We start from the raw sequence: 17,473 nt of genomic DNA, 5'->3' as shown, positions 1-17,473 counted from the left end.
TTGGAGATACTTCATATGTAAATCAACACATAAATTAAGGAGCGATGAGGCAACATGTAACTATCATACTGAGTATGTAAGTGGAGGAAGAAAATTTAAGGTGCCATACAACCAAAAAAAGCAAAAAGGGATCATATTGCTAAGCACATGGATTTGTTGATTATATTATCAAAGAAAATTGTTTGGTCCCTCTCTTTTGGCTTTTTTTTTTTTTTCATACATTAACCCTAATTTCTAGCTGGAACCACGGGTTTCAACTAGAAAACTCAAGCTTAAAAACAATAATTAATAAAACCATAAATACTGTTCAAACCATTAATCCATGGGTTTCAACTAACTTTTATGACTCAATCAACAATAAACATCACAACAACAAATCTATCGTCAAAATAAAAATTGAAAAATGTTACCTTAAATGAAAAAATGTAATGAAAGACATGAGATCTGATGAAAATAGAAAGCGATGAAGATGGAAAGATGTGAGGATTGAGTGAATATTGTGATTAGTAAAGATGAAAATAATATATTTGGTAGCAAGAATATTTAGTTGACAAAGTGTCATTTGTAAAAGAAAAAATAGAATATATTCGTTCTCAGGTCATACCTTCCAATAGTATCATTTGATATAACAATAAAATTATACATATAACTTTTGTGTATAAATAATGACATATTATCATATTATTAGATATTATTTTATCTTTAATTTTTAATTATCTAATCATATGATAACACGTCGTTATTTATACATAAAAAATTGTATTCATAGCATTTTCCTTCATATAATTTCTCCTATGAGAAAGACCGAAATTTGTCAATTTATTAGGTACTTCCTTTTTCATCGCTAAAAATAGGATAGAAATTATGTTTGGAAACTTAACCAAATTATGTAAAACATGATACAATAATTATATCATATTATTCATATATTTTTATAACGATGTTATAAAATCTTTGTATTAATTAGTTTTAAATAATTAATTATGTGTATAAACCGTACATAATTTTTCATGCAATATCATTGGTATTAAATTAACATACTATGGCTCCATGCACATGATGATTTTTTGGCCATGAAAATTAAATAAATAAATAAATTGATAGACAAAATCATATGATTTCATGAATTTTTCGTTGCTTTGATTTGGCAACAACCAATGCAATAATAGGCATTAATTTGTTATTATTAAAGTTTAATTAGTTTTGTGACCTCTAATCAAATTATTAGCAAAATGCCCAAATGAAAATCTTGATGTATTTGATAAAGTAATTATAGGTTCGATCATTATATTCTGGATTTATCTGTCTGGTGAACTCTGGCAATATCCCAATTGTCAAAAAAATTTAAAAAAAAGTATAATGATACTAATATAAAAAATGAGAGGAAATTTTGTGATTGGTTTGTGTTATTTATAGGTAATTTCGCTTGTGGGAATATCAATTTCTCCTGTTGCCCCAGATTGCAAGTCAAGTTATTTTTTCAAAAGAAAAAATTATATTAAATTAAAAATAATAAAAAGGAAAATTAAATTTTAAATAAAATGGATGAAAGAAATCAAAATCAACATCATTATCAAATGTGAATGTGTGCACTCAGAGTTCACGAGGGACAACCCAAAAGCAGAAGGCCCACAGCTAAATGATTGAATATTTTTTGGGCCCACTTCGATTGTCAAAGATTCACCTACACCCCACCTCCATCATCCTCCATGCACATCCGGCTGTACAATCATCCCATCCGTACACAAACACTTCATTGATGTACAACAAGACCTGTGTGGAATAAAACTATATTTTTGATTTTTTTATGAACTTATAAAAGCATTTAAAAATAGATTTAATTTCAGTAATGTTGGATTATTAAAACTACAAAATTATTTCAAAAATAATTAGATATAAATTATTATTATATTAATAAAAATTAATATAGATAAATAGATATGAATAATTATTATATTTGATTTATTGTAATAAGATATTATTTTATTTAAATATTTTTATTTTAAAATATTTTTTATTATATTAATTAAAAATAAGATTATTTGAATTATAAAAATTAATAAAAAATATAATTATCATAAAATAAGAATTATTTTAATAATTTTTTTATATCTAAGATAAAAATAATAATCAAATTATCACTTATATTATCTATTATATTATCTTTAATAATAATAAATTATCAAAACTTTTTATTATTTATAAATTAAATAAAATAATATAAATAATAATAAATAAATTATTAAAAAATATTCGGTAACTTTTCTTTTTCACATAAAATAATTGCAAGCACCCGTGAAAAGGAGTCGTGGCTGATTGGAGAGAGTCTGAAAGATTCATGCAGAGTGCGTGACTCCACAATTTTTTTCTCTCTGGAGGAGATCGTTGTCAAAAAGGCAGCAATATTCCTTTCGACACCTGTCATGCCGACCTTCCCACAAAATCTTACCCTGCCGCCCCTACAGACAATGACTCTTCCTAGACCAAGATTCTACCCCTTTTGCCCTTCAAATTTTTTAACTCTCACGCACATTAATCTCCATCATATTACACGATCCAATTTCATAATATTTATTCAATAACATATATTATAAAAATAGAATAATTCTGTTTTAAATTTAAATTTTGTTATAATTTTAAAAAAAAATTAGTAAAATTGATGAATTTAAAAATTTTTTTTTTTAAATTTTGGATTCAATCTTTTATTTTACTTACTATACCTTTTCATTCGAAGGAATCTTCTGGGTATGTGATAATTTATCTTATATATGCTACCGAATTATTTTAATATTAAGATAATTTATTTAATAATAAAACATTTTAATAATCTTTTATACCCAAGATAATGCCGTAAATAATAAACATATATTAAAAGATTAATAATATATCTTAATTTTGTTATAATTTTATTTTTAGGATAGAAATGTTTTGATATTCAATTAAATCAATAATTAAACCTAAAAATTTGTTGTGACTACTTTACCCATAGACAATTTTCAAGAGAAAAATGTTCTTGTATTAAATCAAAATTACAAGCCACCTAACTTATCTCCTACACCCGTATCAGGCATCACCTGTCAACATAAGCACCACCACGCTGATACTACCACCACTAGAACATGTGGAAGCCTTGGATCTTGGCTTTGGATTTGGACGGTTGAAACTTTGAATCTTGATAACTTTATCCAAAACGAAGGGGTAGTCGCCTCCAAATCTAGAAGCAACAACTTTCAAATTCGGAAAAACTGTCATCGAAGACTACTATGACCACCAGACATACATCACTCAAACTCTCTCTTTCACTCTAAATAAACCCACAATAAATATCCTAAAAACAATGCAAACATGTCTTTCTTTTTTTTTTAAAATAAACGTTTGGTATGTACACCATATAAGATTGATTTTGTATAAACTAAATAAAATCATATAACCTTAATTTTACAATATCTACACAAAGGTTATAAAATATTGAATTAAACTTCAGAGTTATATGAATACCTCTAATGTCATGCAATTTGAATCAAAAAAACCTTTGAGAATCACCTGAAATTGAAGATTTATTATGATTGGTCTTCTACTTTAGAAACTTCTCTTATGACGACTTTCAATAGAAAAAGTTAGAACAATTAGGTTTTAGAGTAAATATCTAATCAATTTATAAAAAAGATTACTTGGATCCTCTCATCAAAGATCCAATAACCCAAATATTCATACCAGACAATCCACCTAGATCATAACTTTTAAGTGTATTGAATTTATTTTTATTACCCACTTAAGCTCATTCTATAAATTCACATTAGACTATCCAATAAACCGGCTTTATTAAACTAAAATTATAATTAATGAATATTTGTATAGTTTGCTATCTTGCTTTTGTGGAGATAGTTTAACAAGATGAGTTTACGTTAATCAAAAAAACATAATTAATACTAGCTCACATAAAAAAATTTCTATCACACCCTTGATGTACTGTCATACATTGCTTTAAATACTTAATAGTTTACTTATTCTCAAACCAAACTCAAACCACAATCATACATAAGTATAACTATAAGCAAAAAGACTATTATGCGCTTGAGATGTATATATGAATATTACATAACCACTTTAGCAGAAGTCATAAAATATGTAAATCCATTTTCACTATAGTTTTTCAAAAAAAGAAGCAAGACCTACAAGACCTTTTAAGTGATCTATGGCAACAACAATGTCCATATTTTTAGATTGTAAATGTTTGCTAATCGTATTAACAACAAACAACTTATCATACCGAATAATCATGTCTAATATATATTTAAAATTTTCAATCCGATATGTTGCTAAAGGACTTCACTTTTTGTTTTAGGATCTTCAGTTTCTACTAATTTATATAAGCATCTCTTATAACACTTTTAACACGACTTTATCAACGAACTTGTGATAATGGCTTAAGTGTTAAACTTGAAGCATGATCTTGCAAACTTTTTCGTTGTTTTGTATAAGAAGAAAGTAATGAGTATATAAAACGAAATTTTGATCTTCACCTTAAAATTCTATGCCAAGATCAAATTATTGAATATAATACATATTATCATAAAATATGTTAGACTAGTATTAAATTATATCGATTGATGCATAAGATGTTCCCATGATCTAACGTCGAAAGATTACATGCATTAGTATTCATTAGAGAATAAATTTCATTTGACACTAGAGTTGTTATCTATTTAAAATCCTTTAGTGGGTTAGTCAGGTAAACAACACAAGCACCCATAAGTTATACCAAATTATCACCAAACAATCTTGACATGTAAGACTTATCAATACTTTTTGGTATGTTTCAAAATGGTCATCTAATGTGATCATAAGACCCTCATAATGAAAGACAAACATGAATACTCTTGTTATGGTTTAATCATTCCAAGTGTATTCATTTCATACGTAAAACATATGTAAAAGAAGAACGAAGAAATATTATTTTTATTAATTCATAAACATGATACACTATATACAAATGTATATATGGTAAAATTACAATAGTAGCTAAAATGATTGGCTCTAGAGCCTCAAGTCTAACAATTGGAATATCTACACACCTTAATATAATAGAGATTTGTTCTTGATGACTTGTATTCGGGGTACAATCAGGTTGTCTCTTTTGTGATGTTCTTTGAATCAAAGTTGCAAAGTTTGATATTGATGAATGTTGAGATTTTGTAAAAAAGCACAATATTTAGAGTAAAAGATGAAGCAAATAGGAAAAGAGAAATAATGAAGAAAATAAAGGAAAAGTGCACAACATAATAGTTGGAAGAAACGTTAATAGCTACTAGTAGTTGGAGTGTTCGAACTTCTAGGGACAAGTCTTGGATTTGAGCCTTTATCACGTTTGTGAAACCCAATAACTGTCAACCCCTCTATTGCAATGCAGAAGAATAATATTTTCTTTATTCCCTATCATAAGCCGGCTCTCACAAATTCGAAGAAAATTATCGAATCAAGAACAAATGAAGGAGAGGGCAACCCTCATACTGTCGCGGATAATCCCTGACAATTACATCATATTTAGTGCAGGCACTCATCAAACTCTTTTCTTTTGCGACTATCTCCACTGTAGCATCAACGCCATTGAAAAGATTTACCCAGTTGATCCATGGGACAAAGTCCCCCACATTGAAACCACCTTGTAGCTCTGTAAATTCCCCTAACAACTTTTCAGCTTTCTCCCACCTTCACCTCCACTATACTTACTATACTTCCTCCGGACAAGTCACACCATCCGTAAGCAAGACGAACATTTCGCTCAAGTTCATTTCCAATGACTGATAAAATATGAATAAATTGATTTCTTATATATAGATAAAGTATGAATGCTAATTAATGGCTAAAGTTATGACTGAAATCATGCTAATTGATAGTAACAAGGACAATGATGCACAAGTTCCAATCTTCTTGATAAAGGGTGCAATTTCTTCTTCTCAGACTGTTCTAAATGAATGGACTCTTGGATTACTTAAAAGTTGGCGTGCACAATGGTTCTCCTCTGTCTCCAATACTCACTGTAAGATCAGCTGCCACGTCCTTGCAACCATAGAGAATCCTATCACTGATGGTGAATTTTGTCTGTTTGAAAATATGAGATCTCACATGCAAATACCCGTGATGAGAACTCGCTTTCTGCCTGAATGAAGGAGCACGAGATGGCCATAACGTTGAGCTAGTGAGTGGAGTGAACGATGCGGGTAAAGACCAAATTGGTGGAGGCTTCCAAGATTTGAGTGCTTCGGTGGTGATGGAGGATGTTTGCCGATGATCGAAGAATGATATATCCATTTGGTAAGGTAGATGATTAATGCTGAGAAGACGAAAAATATGCCATAGATCAAGGAACAGGATTACGAGTATCATATCTGGGTTTACTTCATCTCTCTCTCTCTCTTTTGAATAAAATATAAGAAATGACCAAATCCGGATCCAAGTATCTTAAAATATTGTCTTGGATTTTGTTTCCTGGGTCAGTTTCAGCTCCTTACAAAATTGGAACCAGGTCCAGAACAAAACCCACTTGTGATAAGCCGATTTGGAATAAGAACTAGAACCAAAACGTCGGGGACTCAACAGCTCCATTCCCTCCATATGGGTGTTCCATAAATTTCTTCAAAGTTTATCTCGAATTCAAGAAATTATAAACAGTTAAGTGAATTACATATCAGCCAATTTTGTAGTGGTCAATGGGAAACAAAATTATGGAAGGAAAGAGATGCAATCTCTTATTCAACCATATTTGAATGAACACAGCCCTCTGGAAGTTCGTCCAAGCTTGAACAAACTATTTGTCATCATCAAAATCTAGCAGATTTAACCATAAGCAAAAAATTCAACCCAGAATGGACACTCAAACCAATCTTCCCAAAAATTTTGTAAAACATGCTTTGGTGTAGATGGTCCAAAAAATTGTAACAATCACCTTTTGTTGAGTGAATGTGTACCGCCTTCACGCATGCCAAAAGCAGGAGAATCTTGTGTTGACTACTACCGCAATTATTGTACATGCATTTCGAAAAGGTTTTAAGCAGGTCCCACGGTGACATGTAGTGAGGCAATGAAGCCACCCTCTCTTGTTTTCAAACATGTGTATGCCAGGAAAAGAGAAAGAAAAGAATATATAGCATATACTAAAAGTAAAACTTGAAGGGTGAGCCAAAAGTTGGTGTTGTCAAAGTCGGGGGACTTTGCCAAAAAGTCATGAGTTTCTTATTTCACCATGTATTTAAATGTTTGGTAAGAGTTGCAGTTTCAACCTTGTGTTTGGTAACATCGAGGGGAAAGAATGGGGTCATATTGTTGTATAAAAATGATGTTGCAGCTCATTGTGGCCACATTAGAAATAAAGAAAAAGGCTAGAGCATTACTGGCACACACAATCCATCATAACTTAGTTGTACGTCAAGACCTTCTGTGTCCATCAAATTTGTGAGATCTTCACTCACTTTTTCATGGTCCATGAGATGCATCATACCTTTAAAAGGGCAAATTCATAAGTGAGAATGCTCATTAACTTGATTTAATGACAAAATGAAAAGGTTAACATACCGGTGAAAAGTGCTCTCTTTGGTTTGATTTTCCTCACCTCCTCTAAGGCCTGAAAGAAAAGTATAAATCAACAGTTAAAATAAGAGGTATATATCCTCAGAAGAAGTCAAAATTCATACCCTTGGAAGCCCAAAGTGTGTTGCAGAAGACCGATCAGGCCTTAAAGCATCCTGGAAAATTTATTTTGCATAAGCTAAAAGTAATTATAAGGAAAGAAGTATACGACATGTGTTTGTGTTTGTGCACACGTGAAAGCGAGAGAGAGCAGACCATAATCAGGATTTCACAGTCCTTAAGAAGTGGATAAGTTTCTTCTGGTATGTCACTAACATCACTGCAAAGCATAAGTATAGAGAGGATCGACTTCCAAATCCAGATAAAATTAGGAAAAATGCAAGCATAATGTTAAACATAAGCATCAAATTTAGACAACCTTATGTAACAAACATTGCCAAAACGGAACCCAAGGGAACGATATCCATGGCCATGCCACACTGGTAGAGGTGTAATCTGAAACACCACATTTGAGTCAAGTCAGATAAGATGCATATTAGAACTAAGTCAGACTATGATGACTCCATTTCATGTTGAATGCTTCAGTGAGGAAAGCCTAAATCATTATATCTACTGTTATCAAGTTAGATGAAGACATTTTTATTCTATTTATGCAAAGCAAGTTAAATGAATGATTCTTAATGAGATATCCCATTGAAGTCAAGCAAAAATAAGTTGATCGTCTACAGACCAGACATTTGACTTCAGAATTCAAGTTGGATATTAGACGACCTTTAAAATGATCATTATACATCCTTGCTACGTAGAAACCACAAAGCCATCAGAGCTTCAAGTTCTCTATTTTCAAGTTTTCCTCCTCTACTTCAAAATCCAGATATAAGCAAACAAATCCACAATCTTCAAAATTGGTCTGTAGTCTCACTATACAGCTATCAAGCAACTAGGTCAAAGAATTTGATGAATTATTTCAGCTAGGGCATTAATTCATTTATTTTTAAATATTAAACTCATAGGGTTAAGCACATTCAGAAACTTATAAGTTTGAGGGTTGAAAGATTTTCAATCATTAGTGAATGGAAGTCACCTTTCTATCCTAAAATTAAAAAAAAAAAAAAAGAAACAGAAAAAGAAAATTGTGAATATCATTCACCTTCACGTCATGAACAACAAATGGCTCCTCGTTTATGATATTGAATTGCAATTCAGAAACCGCAGCCCCAGGGATAACGCCACTTGTATCGACTAGGTAATAATGAGTCTTCTTCATCACCTGAAATCATGTTAACAGTTGAAATTGAAATAGTTTTAAGACCAAATAATAGCTCAGACTATTGAAGTTTCAGACAGTGCCCGTCAGTATCAGTTAATTATCAATTTATCCAGATAAGTAAAAAATTTGACAGACAGTAAACTAAACAGGATGTTATGTAACTCAATACAATTTAATGGGCATGGTAAAGGCAGAAAAATGAGAGGAAAGAAGCTTGAGTTCAGTTTTTGGAAAATAAACAGTCATAGTAAGCGGCAAAACTCAAAATTACAACAAACTGTGACCCACACAATCAAAGGCAGCTATGTAATAATTTGATTTATGAGATGGCACTTGATTTGCTAGTTGCAGTTGTCATATCCATTACCATTGAACTGAAGTTGTGATTCCTAGTTGTTAACAGTTACATGGCAGGATTCATTAACTATGCTTCAATATACAAGGATTCTCAATCAACGTTTTTTATCAGAGTTCAAATGAAATGAAGGCTAATGATAAATTTACACAAAATGTATTAATTTCATGAATTACTTATTGCATGCAAATAATTTGCATTTTGTGCACCAGCAGCATTAAAATGCAAAAAGCAATAAGAGATAGGACGAAGGATTTGGGCTGGACCTCAAAATCGCGCCTTGCAACATAAATTGGAATGTAAGGCTGTACATTATTTGTCCAGTCACGAAGATCATCAAGACCTGAATACAAGAGAAAAAGAATTCTATACACAATCAAATATGCGAATCCCTTACAACAAGAGAAATAACAAGATGAAGGCATAAAAAGTTTAATGCAAATCACAAACTTGTTTATTTGACTATAAAATGAAACTAGAAAGTGTTCATGTCAGAGACCTCCAATTGCATCAGCATGAGAATGAGTAATTATAACCGCATCAATTGTTCTTATCCTGACAGAAATGCAACTAGTTACAATAAGACCAATACCTGACATAGACAAATATACCATAATGGGATTTAAAAAAAAAGTACAACTTAACAATTTCAACCTTCTTTGGATAATTAAGGCATTAATAACTAAATTATCGGCACTGTTAATAGAATGTAAGGACTGGACTCCCATCAAGTTTAGAAGCAGGGTTAGAGTTTTGTGACAATGGATCAAAATAATGAGCAAATTATAACCTGAGAGAAATCTTATACTAACATAGCATGATACTTGACTATAGCTAACATCGATCTCACGATCTAATACATAGCTTATTTCTACTCCTCAGTTATGCTTCCAAAACAGATAGTTATTATTGTTTGGGCCAATTATAAATGCATAATTAATTATCCTAGCATGTGCACATTTACTGCACAAACTAATAGGAAAAATCAAATATTTATATTTTCTATATATACAATTTAAAATGCATAGAACAAGTTTGGATGCTGATATCGCGATAGAGCTCACAGAAATAGTGAAACTACAATAAGAAAAACCAAGAACCTCAAGGAAACAGCAACATAATGCTAAGAAAGAGATAAAGAATGTGCTACAGTAAGGGCAAGTGTCTCTTCAAGCCAATGAATTCAAATATTCAAAAATTATCTTGGAAGATTATACAGGTTCAATCCAAGATCTTAAATCCAATTCTAATACTTTTTCTTAAGTGCCCTGACACCTAAATCATATTCTCTTCACATGCAATTTTTTTGCAATGACTCAATAGCCACATAAAATATTCTCACATCTACAATCATATAATCATTGAACATAATGGTCAAACGATGTCTATCTAGATTGAATAGAGAGGCTTAAAAAATTCTAAATCAATGAGATCAAAACTAACCCATAAGCAGGAAACCATCGTAGAGCACTTTGGTAGAAAAACCTGCAAAATGAGATTAAAAGAATGAACTTCGAAAATAAGCAAAAGAGATTGTGAAGCAAAAAAAAAAAAAAATGTTGCGTTAATAGACACTTTCGCCATATTTCAAGAGGCCAAATTCAGTCATAAGGAATAATAATTCATTTTTCCCTAGAAATAAGGAACAAATTGGACAAGCAATAAGAAAAACATATTTAGTGTAACTGCAACTTCAAAAACATTGACACATATATATTACAATTTTAGCATATCTTATAAGAAAAACTACTGAAATAAAACAAATACACTGCAAAAATAGTTGAAGCGACAAAATTAAAAAAGATAACAAAATTTCAAAAACAGGAGTGAACCCTTGAACTTCGTTCATTTTCTTTCTTAATCATGTTCGAACATAAGCATGGACAAAGGAGAAGAATCTTTCACTTACTTTCCAGCATCTATCAGAATGTTGCGTCTTCCAGATGGCCCAGAGTAGCGAATGAGAATACTAGTGTTGAGTCTCCTATTTTTATTACCAGGTTCCACAGCTTTGGTGCAGACCTGAGATAAAAATCTTTGCCATCCATGTCACTAAATCTAATCATGAATATAATATAGCAAAGTGGCTCAAGAACAGACATTTTGTTACAATACCAGGCATTTCTTTAAAGGATCTGTTAGGCAGCTCACACGAGGGATCCCTTCACTTGTTCCCGTCCCAATAAATATGATTTCAGATTGATGTGAAGGTAACTGAACTCCAAGATCCTTACTTGCTGAATCTGTAATGCAGTACGGGGTCAACTTATAAGCATCTATAACAACTAATGGCTGCATAATATCCAACAAGCTTCTATAACATTTTATAATAAATCATACCATCAGGCTCCCTGAAAATAACACTGTTCTGCTTAAGAATACATGTGAACAAAAAATTAAAGCAACACTTTTAGAAGAAATGTTTCTTTAACAATGCAGTTATAGCCAAAGAGGAGATTATTGCAGCCAATGCCTGAGCTTGACGAATTCAAATATCTTAATCAATTGAAATATAAGGCACATGAAATTCAAAACCATTGTCACCCTAAAGCTTTAAATCCAGTTGCATCATTTGAATTCACGAATCCAAAGAAACCATTCTAAACCAGAAAAGATAAATCAAATCTCATATAGCAATGTACTAAATAATGAAGAAACTAATCAATTGCATACAAAAAAGACAAAAATAACCATTCACATACCAAGAAATTAATAAAAAAGAACGTACTAGATTGAAAGCAAGCATGGAGAATCCTCTTGAACGGGAAGAACCCAGTTCGTGGAAAGGAAAGAGGAGAGCTATAGAGAGATATTTGGCGCCGATATGGTCCAAAAGAGGACATGGCAAACGGGGCTGGCCTCACTGACCCTAGAAACGAAACCATCGACATTCAAAGCACAAAACTTTTATTTACCCAAAAAATAAAAAATAAAAAGCCCAAAGCTTTTAACCGTTTTTCAGAGCTCGAAAAGAGAATGGGAAATTTTAGTAATCAAATTTACGAAAGTTTTCACTTTTCGTTAGATTTGTACGTAAAGTTTTGAGGCATAAAGACTAGCGAACAGTGAAGAAAGAAACAAGCCTGACTGAACCCAGAAAACCTGAGGTCCAATTATTGGGTCCGGAACAAAGCATTCCAGAGCAAACATAATTTGAGCCTGAGACGGACTTGGACAAATTTCTTATTCAATAAGAACATCATGTTTACGACTGTTTAATCCCAAAGCCAAATAAGACCCAAAATGAGTGGTGACATATTTATTGAAATGACGCGTTTCACCGCAATAGAAACGACATTGATTCAACATATTAAGAAAGACCAAAAGATTTATTCCCATCCAATGATTAATCTATTTCCAAAATCCCATCCACGGGATATTGAAAAACATAAATACCTATGTATCATTTAATATCTATTAATTTTTTTTATTAGATATAAAGATAAAATTATTATTTTATCATTAATATTAAAGTAAATAAAATTATATTTTATTTTCTTCTTTAATTTAAAAAAATTAATAATTTTTTCTATCCAAAAGTTTAAAAAATTATATTTTTCCTTTACTTTTTCTTTGATCTTCGATTATTAGACTTCGATCGAAATTTTCGTCATCTGGTCCTTCTCTCTCTGTCGCTGCCAATGATGCCAAACGAAGGTCAACAAAGTCCAAAGATGAAGAGGCCAACTTTTCCATATCTGTTGCATTTTCAGTCAAATTGGCTCTAGAAGGAGGTTTTGTGTGCAATGTGTCTTTGTTCGAAGCTAAATTAATAGAAAATGTGATGGATTCTTGTTGTTTGGAGCTGATTTGATGAAGCCTATCCGTTTTGAGGATTAATCGTGTTAGGGCTTTGTTGGCCTTTATCTAGTGTGATTGGCAACGACAAAGGGAGAAAGATGGGATAATGATAGTCTTGGCTAGAGTCCAATCACTGGAGAACGAAGGGAAAGAAAGTAAACTCTAGTAGGAGGAAAATGTAACTTTTTAAACTTTTGAAAGGAGAAATTGTTAGTTTTTAATCTTAGAGAGAAAATGAGATATAATTTTATTTATTTTAATATTAGTGATAAAATAATAGTTTTACCCTTACAATAAACAAAAAAATTTAATAAAAGTTGGATGATAAGTGAGTATGTGAGTTTTTGAAACACTGTGAGTTGCATTTTTAAAATGGACTAAACATTGGGTGAGAATAAGTCTTTTGGCTTATTAAGAAAATATAAGTTGTTTGATTTCGTTCAAAGTTTCAATCTAATATCAACCTCTCATCACAATTCTTATATCTAAAATCTTTAATTTTTGTCATATCAACAACTAATCAATTGATTGATTTTCCCTTACCTATAGGGTTTTTTGTTTCAATTCTTCAATTTAATTGATATCATTCTTCTCTCTGTGTTTATATTGTCAAGTTGGGTAAAATAGGGTTCGATAGGAACTAGATATCCATCAGACAACCTCTTTAGGAATTTTTTTCTCAACTAATGTTATATTATGCATGTCTAGCTTTTTAATCTCTCTCTCACTCTCTCTCTCTCTTTTTTGAGTTAATTGCTTGATTAGAGGTGTCAATTAAGTCCGACTAGCCCACGGCTAGACCTAAAGCCCAAGAATATGGCCTAGCTCGTACTGTAGTGTGTTAGGCCCAACCTCTAAGCCTTCCAGATGGGGTCGTAAGCCTAGACACAAAGCCCGTGGGGTGACATGATACTGTTCACATAATATTAAAAAATTAATTAATAATTATAATATTAAAAATTAATTATTTATTAAAATAATGGGTCGGTTTGTTTAAAGTCCGACCCCATATATATTAGGCTGAGTTGTAAACCTTATACATCTCATAGGTCAGTCTAACTCGAAGGTCTGCTATTGTACCAAGCTTTAGGCTCAACCCAACCTATGGGCTTGATAGGCTAGGTCGGCGGCCCATGAACACCTCTACGTTTGATAAGTATGTTATGAATGTAGAGATGTTTTATCTTAGCTGACGTAATACCCTTTTCTAGCAAACTACTCTCCAAAGAGATGACTTTTTATACTCTTAACTACTTAACATGAATAGTAATTGAAATTAAAACGACCTTTAACTAAATTCATAGCATCAATAACTAGTATAAAAGGAAGCATACAAAAAATGTTCCAAATAACAAAGCGACAATAAAATATGTGTAGCATGTAAGATCTAATCTATATTATAAAAACATAACATAATATAAATTATAACACCCCACCTGGGTATATACCCCTAGCGGTAATTATCCCAAAGGGGTGTGCTACTTGTGAATACTTAAGTTAAAGAGAGACACCAATTTAATGTTCATGAAGAATAATAGCATACATTTATTATTAATAATTAAACGTGCCAATAGTTGTCCAAAAATGTAAATTCAATAATTACAAAAATATTTATTATAATTATTATTTATTATTTTTTTATTCCAAGGTGCTTAAATCTCATAAAATATTAACTAAGATAATAAAAATAACTATAGTCGGGTGTACAGCTTAGCATGCCGATCAAATTGTCTTCTCGTCTGCCCTGCCATTTCTTCTACATGCAAATACAAAACACAACACACAGTGAGTAGAAACACTTAGTAAATATTCATGTTTTTAATATTATTCCTTATCAACTTTTTCGATAGTCTCACCATCAAATGTTCCTTAGGTGCAACTGGCTAGACACCCATCTCAAGTGTCTCCTATACGCTCGTATTGGAAAGGGCATGCGTCTCAAATACTGCTTACATCAATTACCATTGACTTGGACATTCATCTTGAGTGTTGCTTACCACCCAGAGATGCCCGTCTCGGGCACCACTTACGTCCTCATTGCCTATTAAGTTAATTTCGCTTTCATTACCCAAAATCAAGACGTCTCAACAATTGGCCGTAATTTTTTTTTTTAATATCAGAATGTCTTATCAACTAACCTTCTACATAATTTGTAACCACCTTTGCAAAATCATGATTATGTTTTCGGCCCGATCCTTTGCGAATTCTTATGGACACCAAATACGTCCCATGCTTATCAATAGAGCGATAATTACCTTCCCGAGATTTGAGGCGAATCACGACATACTCAGCGTGGGTGCATTATGAGCTGCATGAGTTTCAAATGACGCAGGTGCTCCTGTGGTTGTGCAAATGGCACCTCATCCTAAAAGAAACACATTCCTAAAATGCAGCTATTTTTGTTTAAAGTTGATCAGAGATTTCGTCCTTGCTTGGCGTGTACGTCGTTCATCCAGCGTGCACGCTGTTATGTCTAGGCAGTGTGCGTTGTCTTGACGATCGAGGTGCACAATTGTCATTCATATGAATGCCGAGCTTGCACCTGTTAGGAGTCCAACTCTCGGCGGTGACCCAGCCAAGGCACGACCAATCAACTCCCATGCGTTATCATGCCTGGTTGCTACCGTAGCGCACACCCCTCGTATTCCGATTTGGAATAACCATTATTATAGATTTCTTTATAAGCTTCCAACACATGATCGTCACTTTTATTTCTCATGTAAACCCAAGACTCATCCCAACATGCAACTTTCAATTCATCACCGCATATATCATCATCTCATATCCAAATATGTTCATTCACAAACATCTTACACATGTATCCTAATGTCAAAAGTGTACACACACAAACCATAACAAACATCATCGTCATATGACTGGACTGTGCATTCAGATATACAAAAATTTTAATCACAGAATTTGGCACAAGAAGAAAGAGGGATTGAAGGCCTACCTCTCCTCCGATGATTACAATGGTCTTGTTGTGGCAAAGGTTTCTTCAACGATTTACTTTTCTGGTTGGTGCACAATAGCTTCTCCCCTCTCTCCCTTGTGAGTGTGGATGTTGTGTAAGTCAAAATATATTCGTTAGTCCCCCTTCCGGCGCCGTTGCTTTTGAATATAAGCTGAAGGTGATGCTTTACAAGGCAACTCTCCCTTATTCACATTTATCTTGACGCAAATTAATTTGGAAGTCATGATCATCAAGGTGCAAGATTTATGGGATCATGATTCTTAATCCCCAAATTCCAATTATAATATATGCGTAATCTCCCATAATTATATATATATATATATATATATATATATATATATATATATATATATATATGCATATCATACACAATCTCTAAATATGGGCACATACCCACAATTTAAAAACCAAAATTTGAGCAAAAAAAAAAAAAAATGTAACACCAGATAATAATGAAATAACTGGATTGCCCTTTATACTCACTTTACATAAACAAACTAATTCAAACAATCCCTTCATGCACGATCTTGGTTGACTCATATCTTCATAACCACGAATCACCTGTTACTCACAAAAAAGATAGGAAATGTGTGAGTGTTGAACACTCAGTACGAATAAGACCATTATACCATGCATTTCTTTTTCTCTTCTTTCATTTCCTTGCTTATCATCTTACAATCCCTATCTCATGAAGTCGTCATCAATGAAACACATATTGACTCAAATTATGATGACATAGAATGTAATGTATGCATACCATAAAAACAATTTACAAATTGATGAAAGTTTTCTCATAAAACTTTGTTGAATACTATACTAACTATGTCAATCAAACTAAGTTGAGGAAGGGGTTTGACACTCTGGCCATATAAGTATCATAAACTCTTGTAGTTTCCCTTTTCATACACAATATAATTAGACTATCATAACACCATTACTGGGAGTGTGCCTTACTGTAGGCACGTATATGAAAAATCTTACAGGTGCTCTTTTGTAATAACCCTTTAGAAAATATATCTTTAGAATTCATAAGAAATCATGGTTTCATAAGTGTCATAAAACTATATAACTCACGGGATTAAGTCCAACATGCATAGCAATAGGAACAAGTTGCATATGGCTCAACATCCTGATGAACTTAGAAAACATGTAAGATCTTCTAAATCATCTCATATATAAATACTTGATATGTTTTTATAAAAACATAAACTTATGCTCAAGCCCTTATTAAACTTATCTTTTTAGTTTGCTAACACTTTCACCTCTTATATAACTTGCTCATGACTCATGTACTAACTTCAACATGCTTCATTCTTCTATGTATTTGTAATGTCATTTTTAAACTTATGGAACAACTTGTAGAACAAGTATCAATACATTGAAAACAATTGTTCATCTATTTGGCTATGGAATGGGTATTCACAATTGGGAAACATGCATTCTCGCTCTACTTTATTGACTGGGCGTTATGCTATTTTGAAGGTTT

General features: G+C 32.1%; 1 protein-coding gene across 1 annotated transcript; it reads right to left on the bottom strand.

Moving 5' to 3' along the window:
• Positions 1–6,585: 6,585 nt before the first annotated feature.
• On the bottom strand, positions 6,586–12,379 carry LOC123205793 (putative hydrolase C777.06c). Its single transcript, XM_044622835.1, has 12 exons — positions 11,941–12,379; positions 11,328–11,455; positions 11,122–11,234; positions 10,656–10,697; positions 9,712–9,767; positions 9,479–9,555; positions 8,738–8,857; positions 8,006–8,082; positions 7,843–7,906; positions 7,692–7,742; positions 7,573–7,621; positions 6,586–7,498 (listed from the first exon to the last, which is right to left on the bottom strand). Exons 1-12 carry the CDS (start codon positions 12,101–12,103, stop codon positions 7,380–7,382), a joined length of 1,059 nt encoding a protein of 352 aa, XP_044478770.1. The 5' UTR covers positions 12,104–12,379; the 3' UTR covers positions 6,586–7,379.
• Between the last annotated feature and the right edge of the window lie 5,094 nt (positions 12,380–17,473).

This window comes from Mangifera indica, unplaced genomic scaffold (assembly GCF_011075055.1).
Source record: "Mangifera indica cultivar Alphonso unplaced genomic scaffold, CATAS_Mindica_2.1 Un_0016, whole genome shotgun sequence".
NCBI classification, from domain to species: domain Eukaryota; kingdom Viridiplantae; phylum Streptophyta; class Magnoliopsida; order Sapindales; family Anacardiaceae; genus Mangifera; species Mangifera indica.
Note: the sequence above shows the minus strand (reverse complement) of the source record. Positions and strands in the feature narration are given on the sequence as shown.

Bases quoted from the DNA above. Each gene is read 5' to 3' on its own strand.
- LOC123205793 (XM_044622835.1), bottom strand. From the start codon at position 12,103: ATGTCGATGGTTTCGTTTCTAGGGTCAGTGAGGCCAGCCCCGTTTGCC. The intron at 11,235-11,327 runs GTATTGTAACAA...TTTTTATCTCAG, and splicing joins ATCCTTTAAAGAAATGCCTG to GTCTGCACCAAAGCTGTGGA. The intron at 7,622-7,691 runs GTATGAATTTTG...CTTTTCTTTCAG, and splicing joins CACACTTTGGGCTTCCAAGG to GCCTTAGAGGAGGTGAGGAA.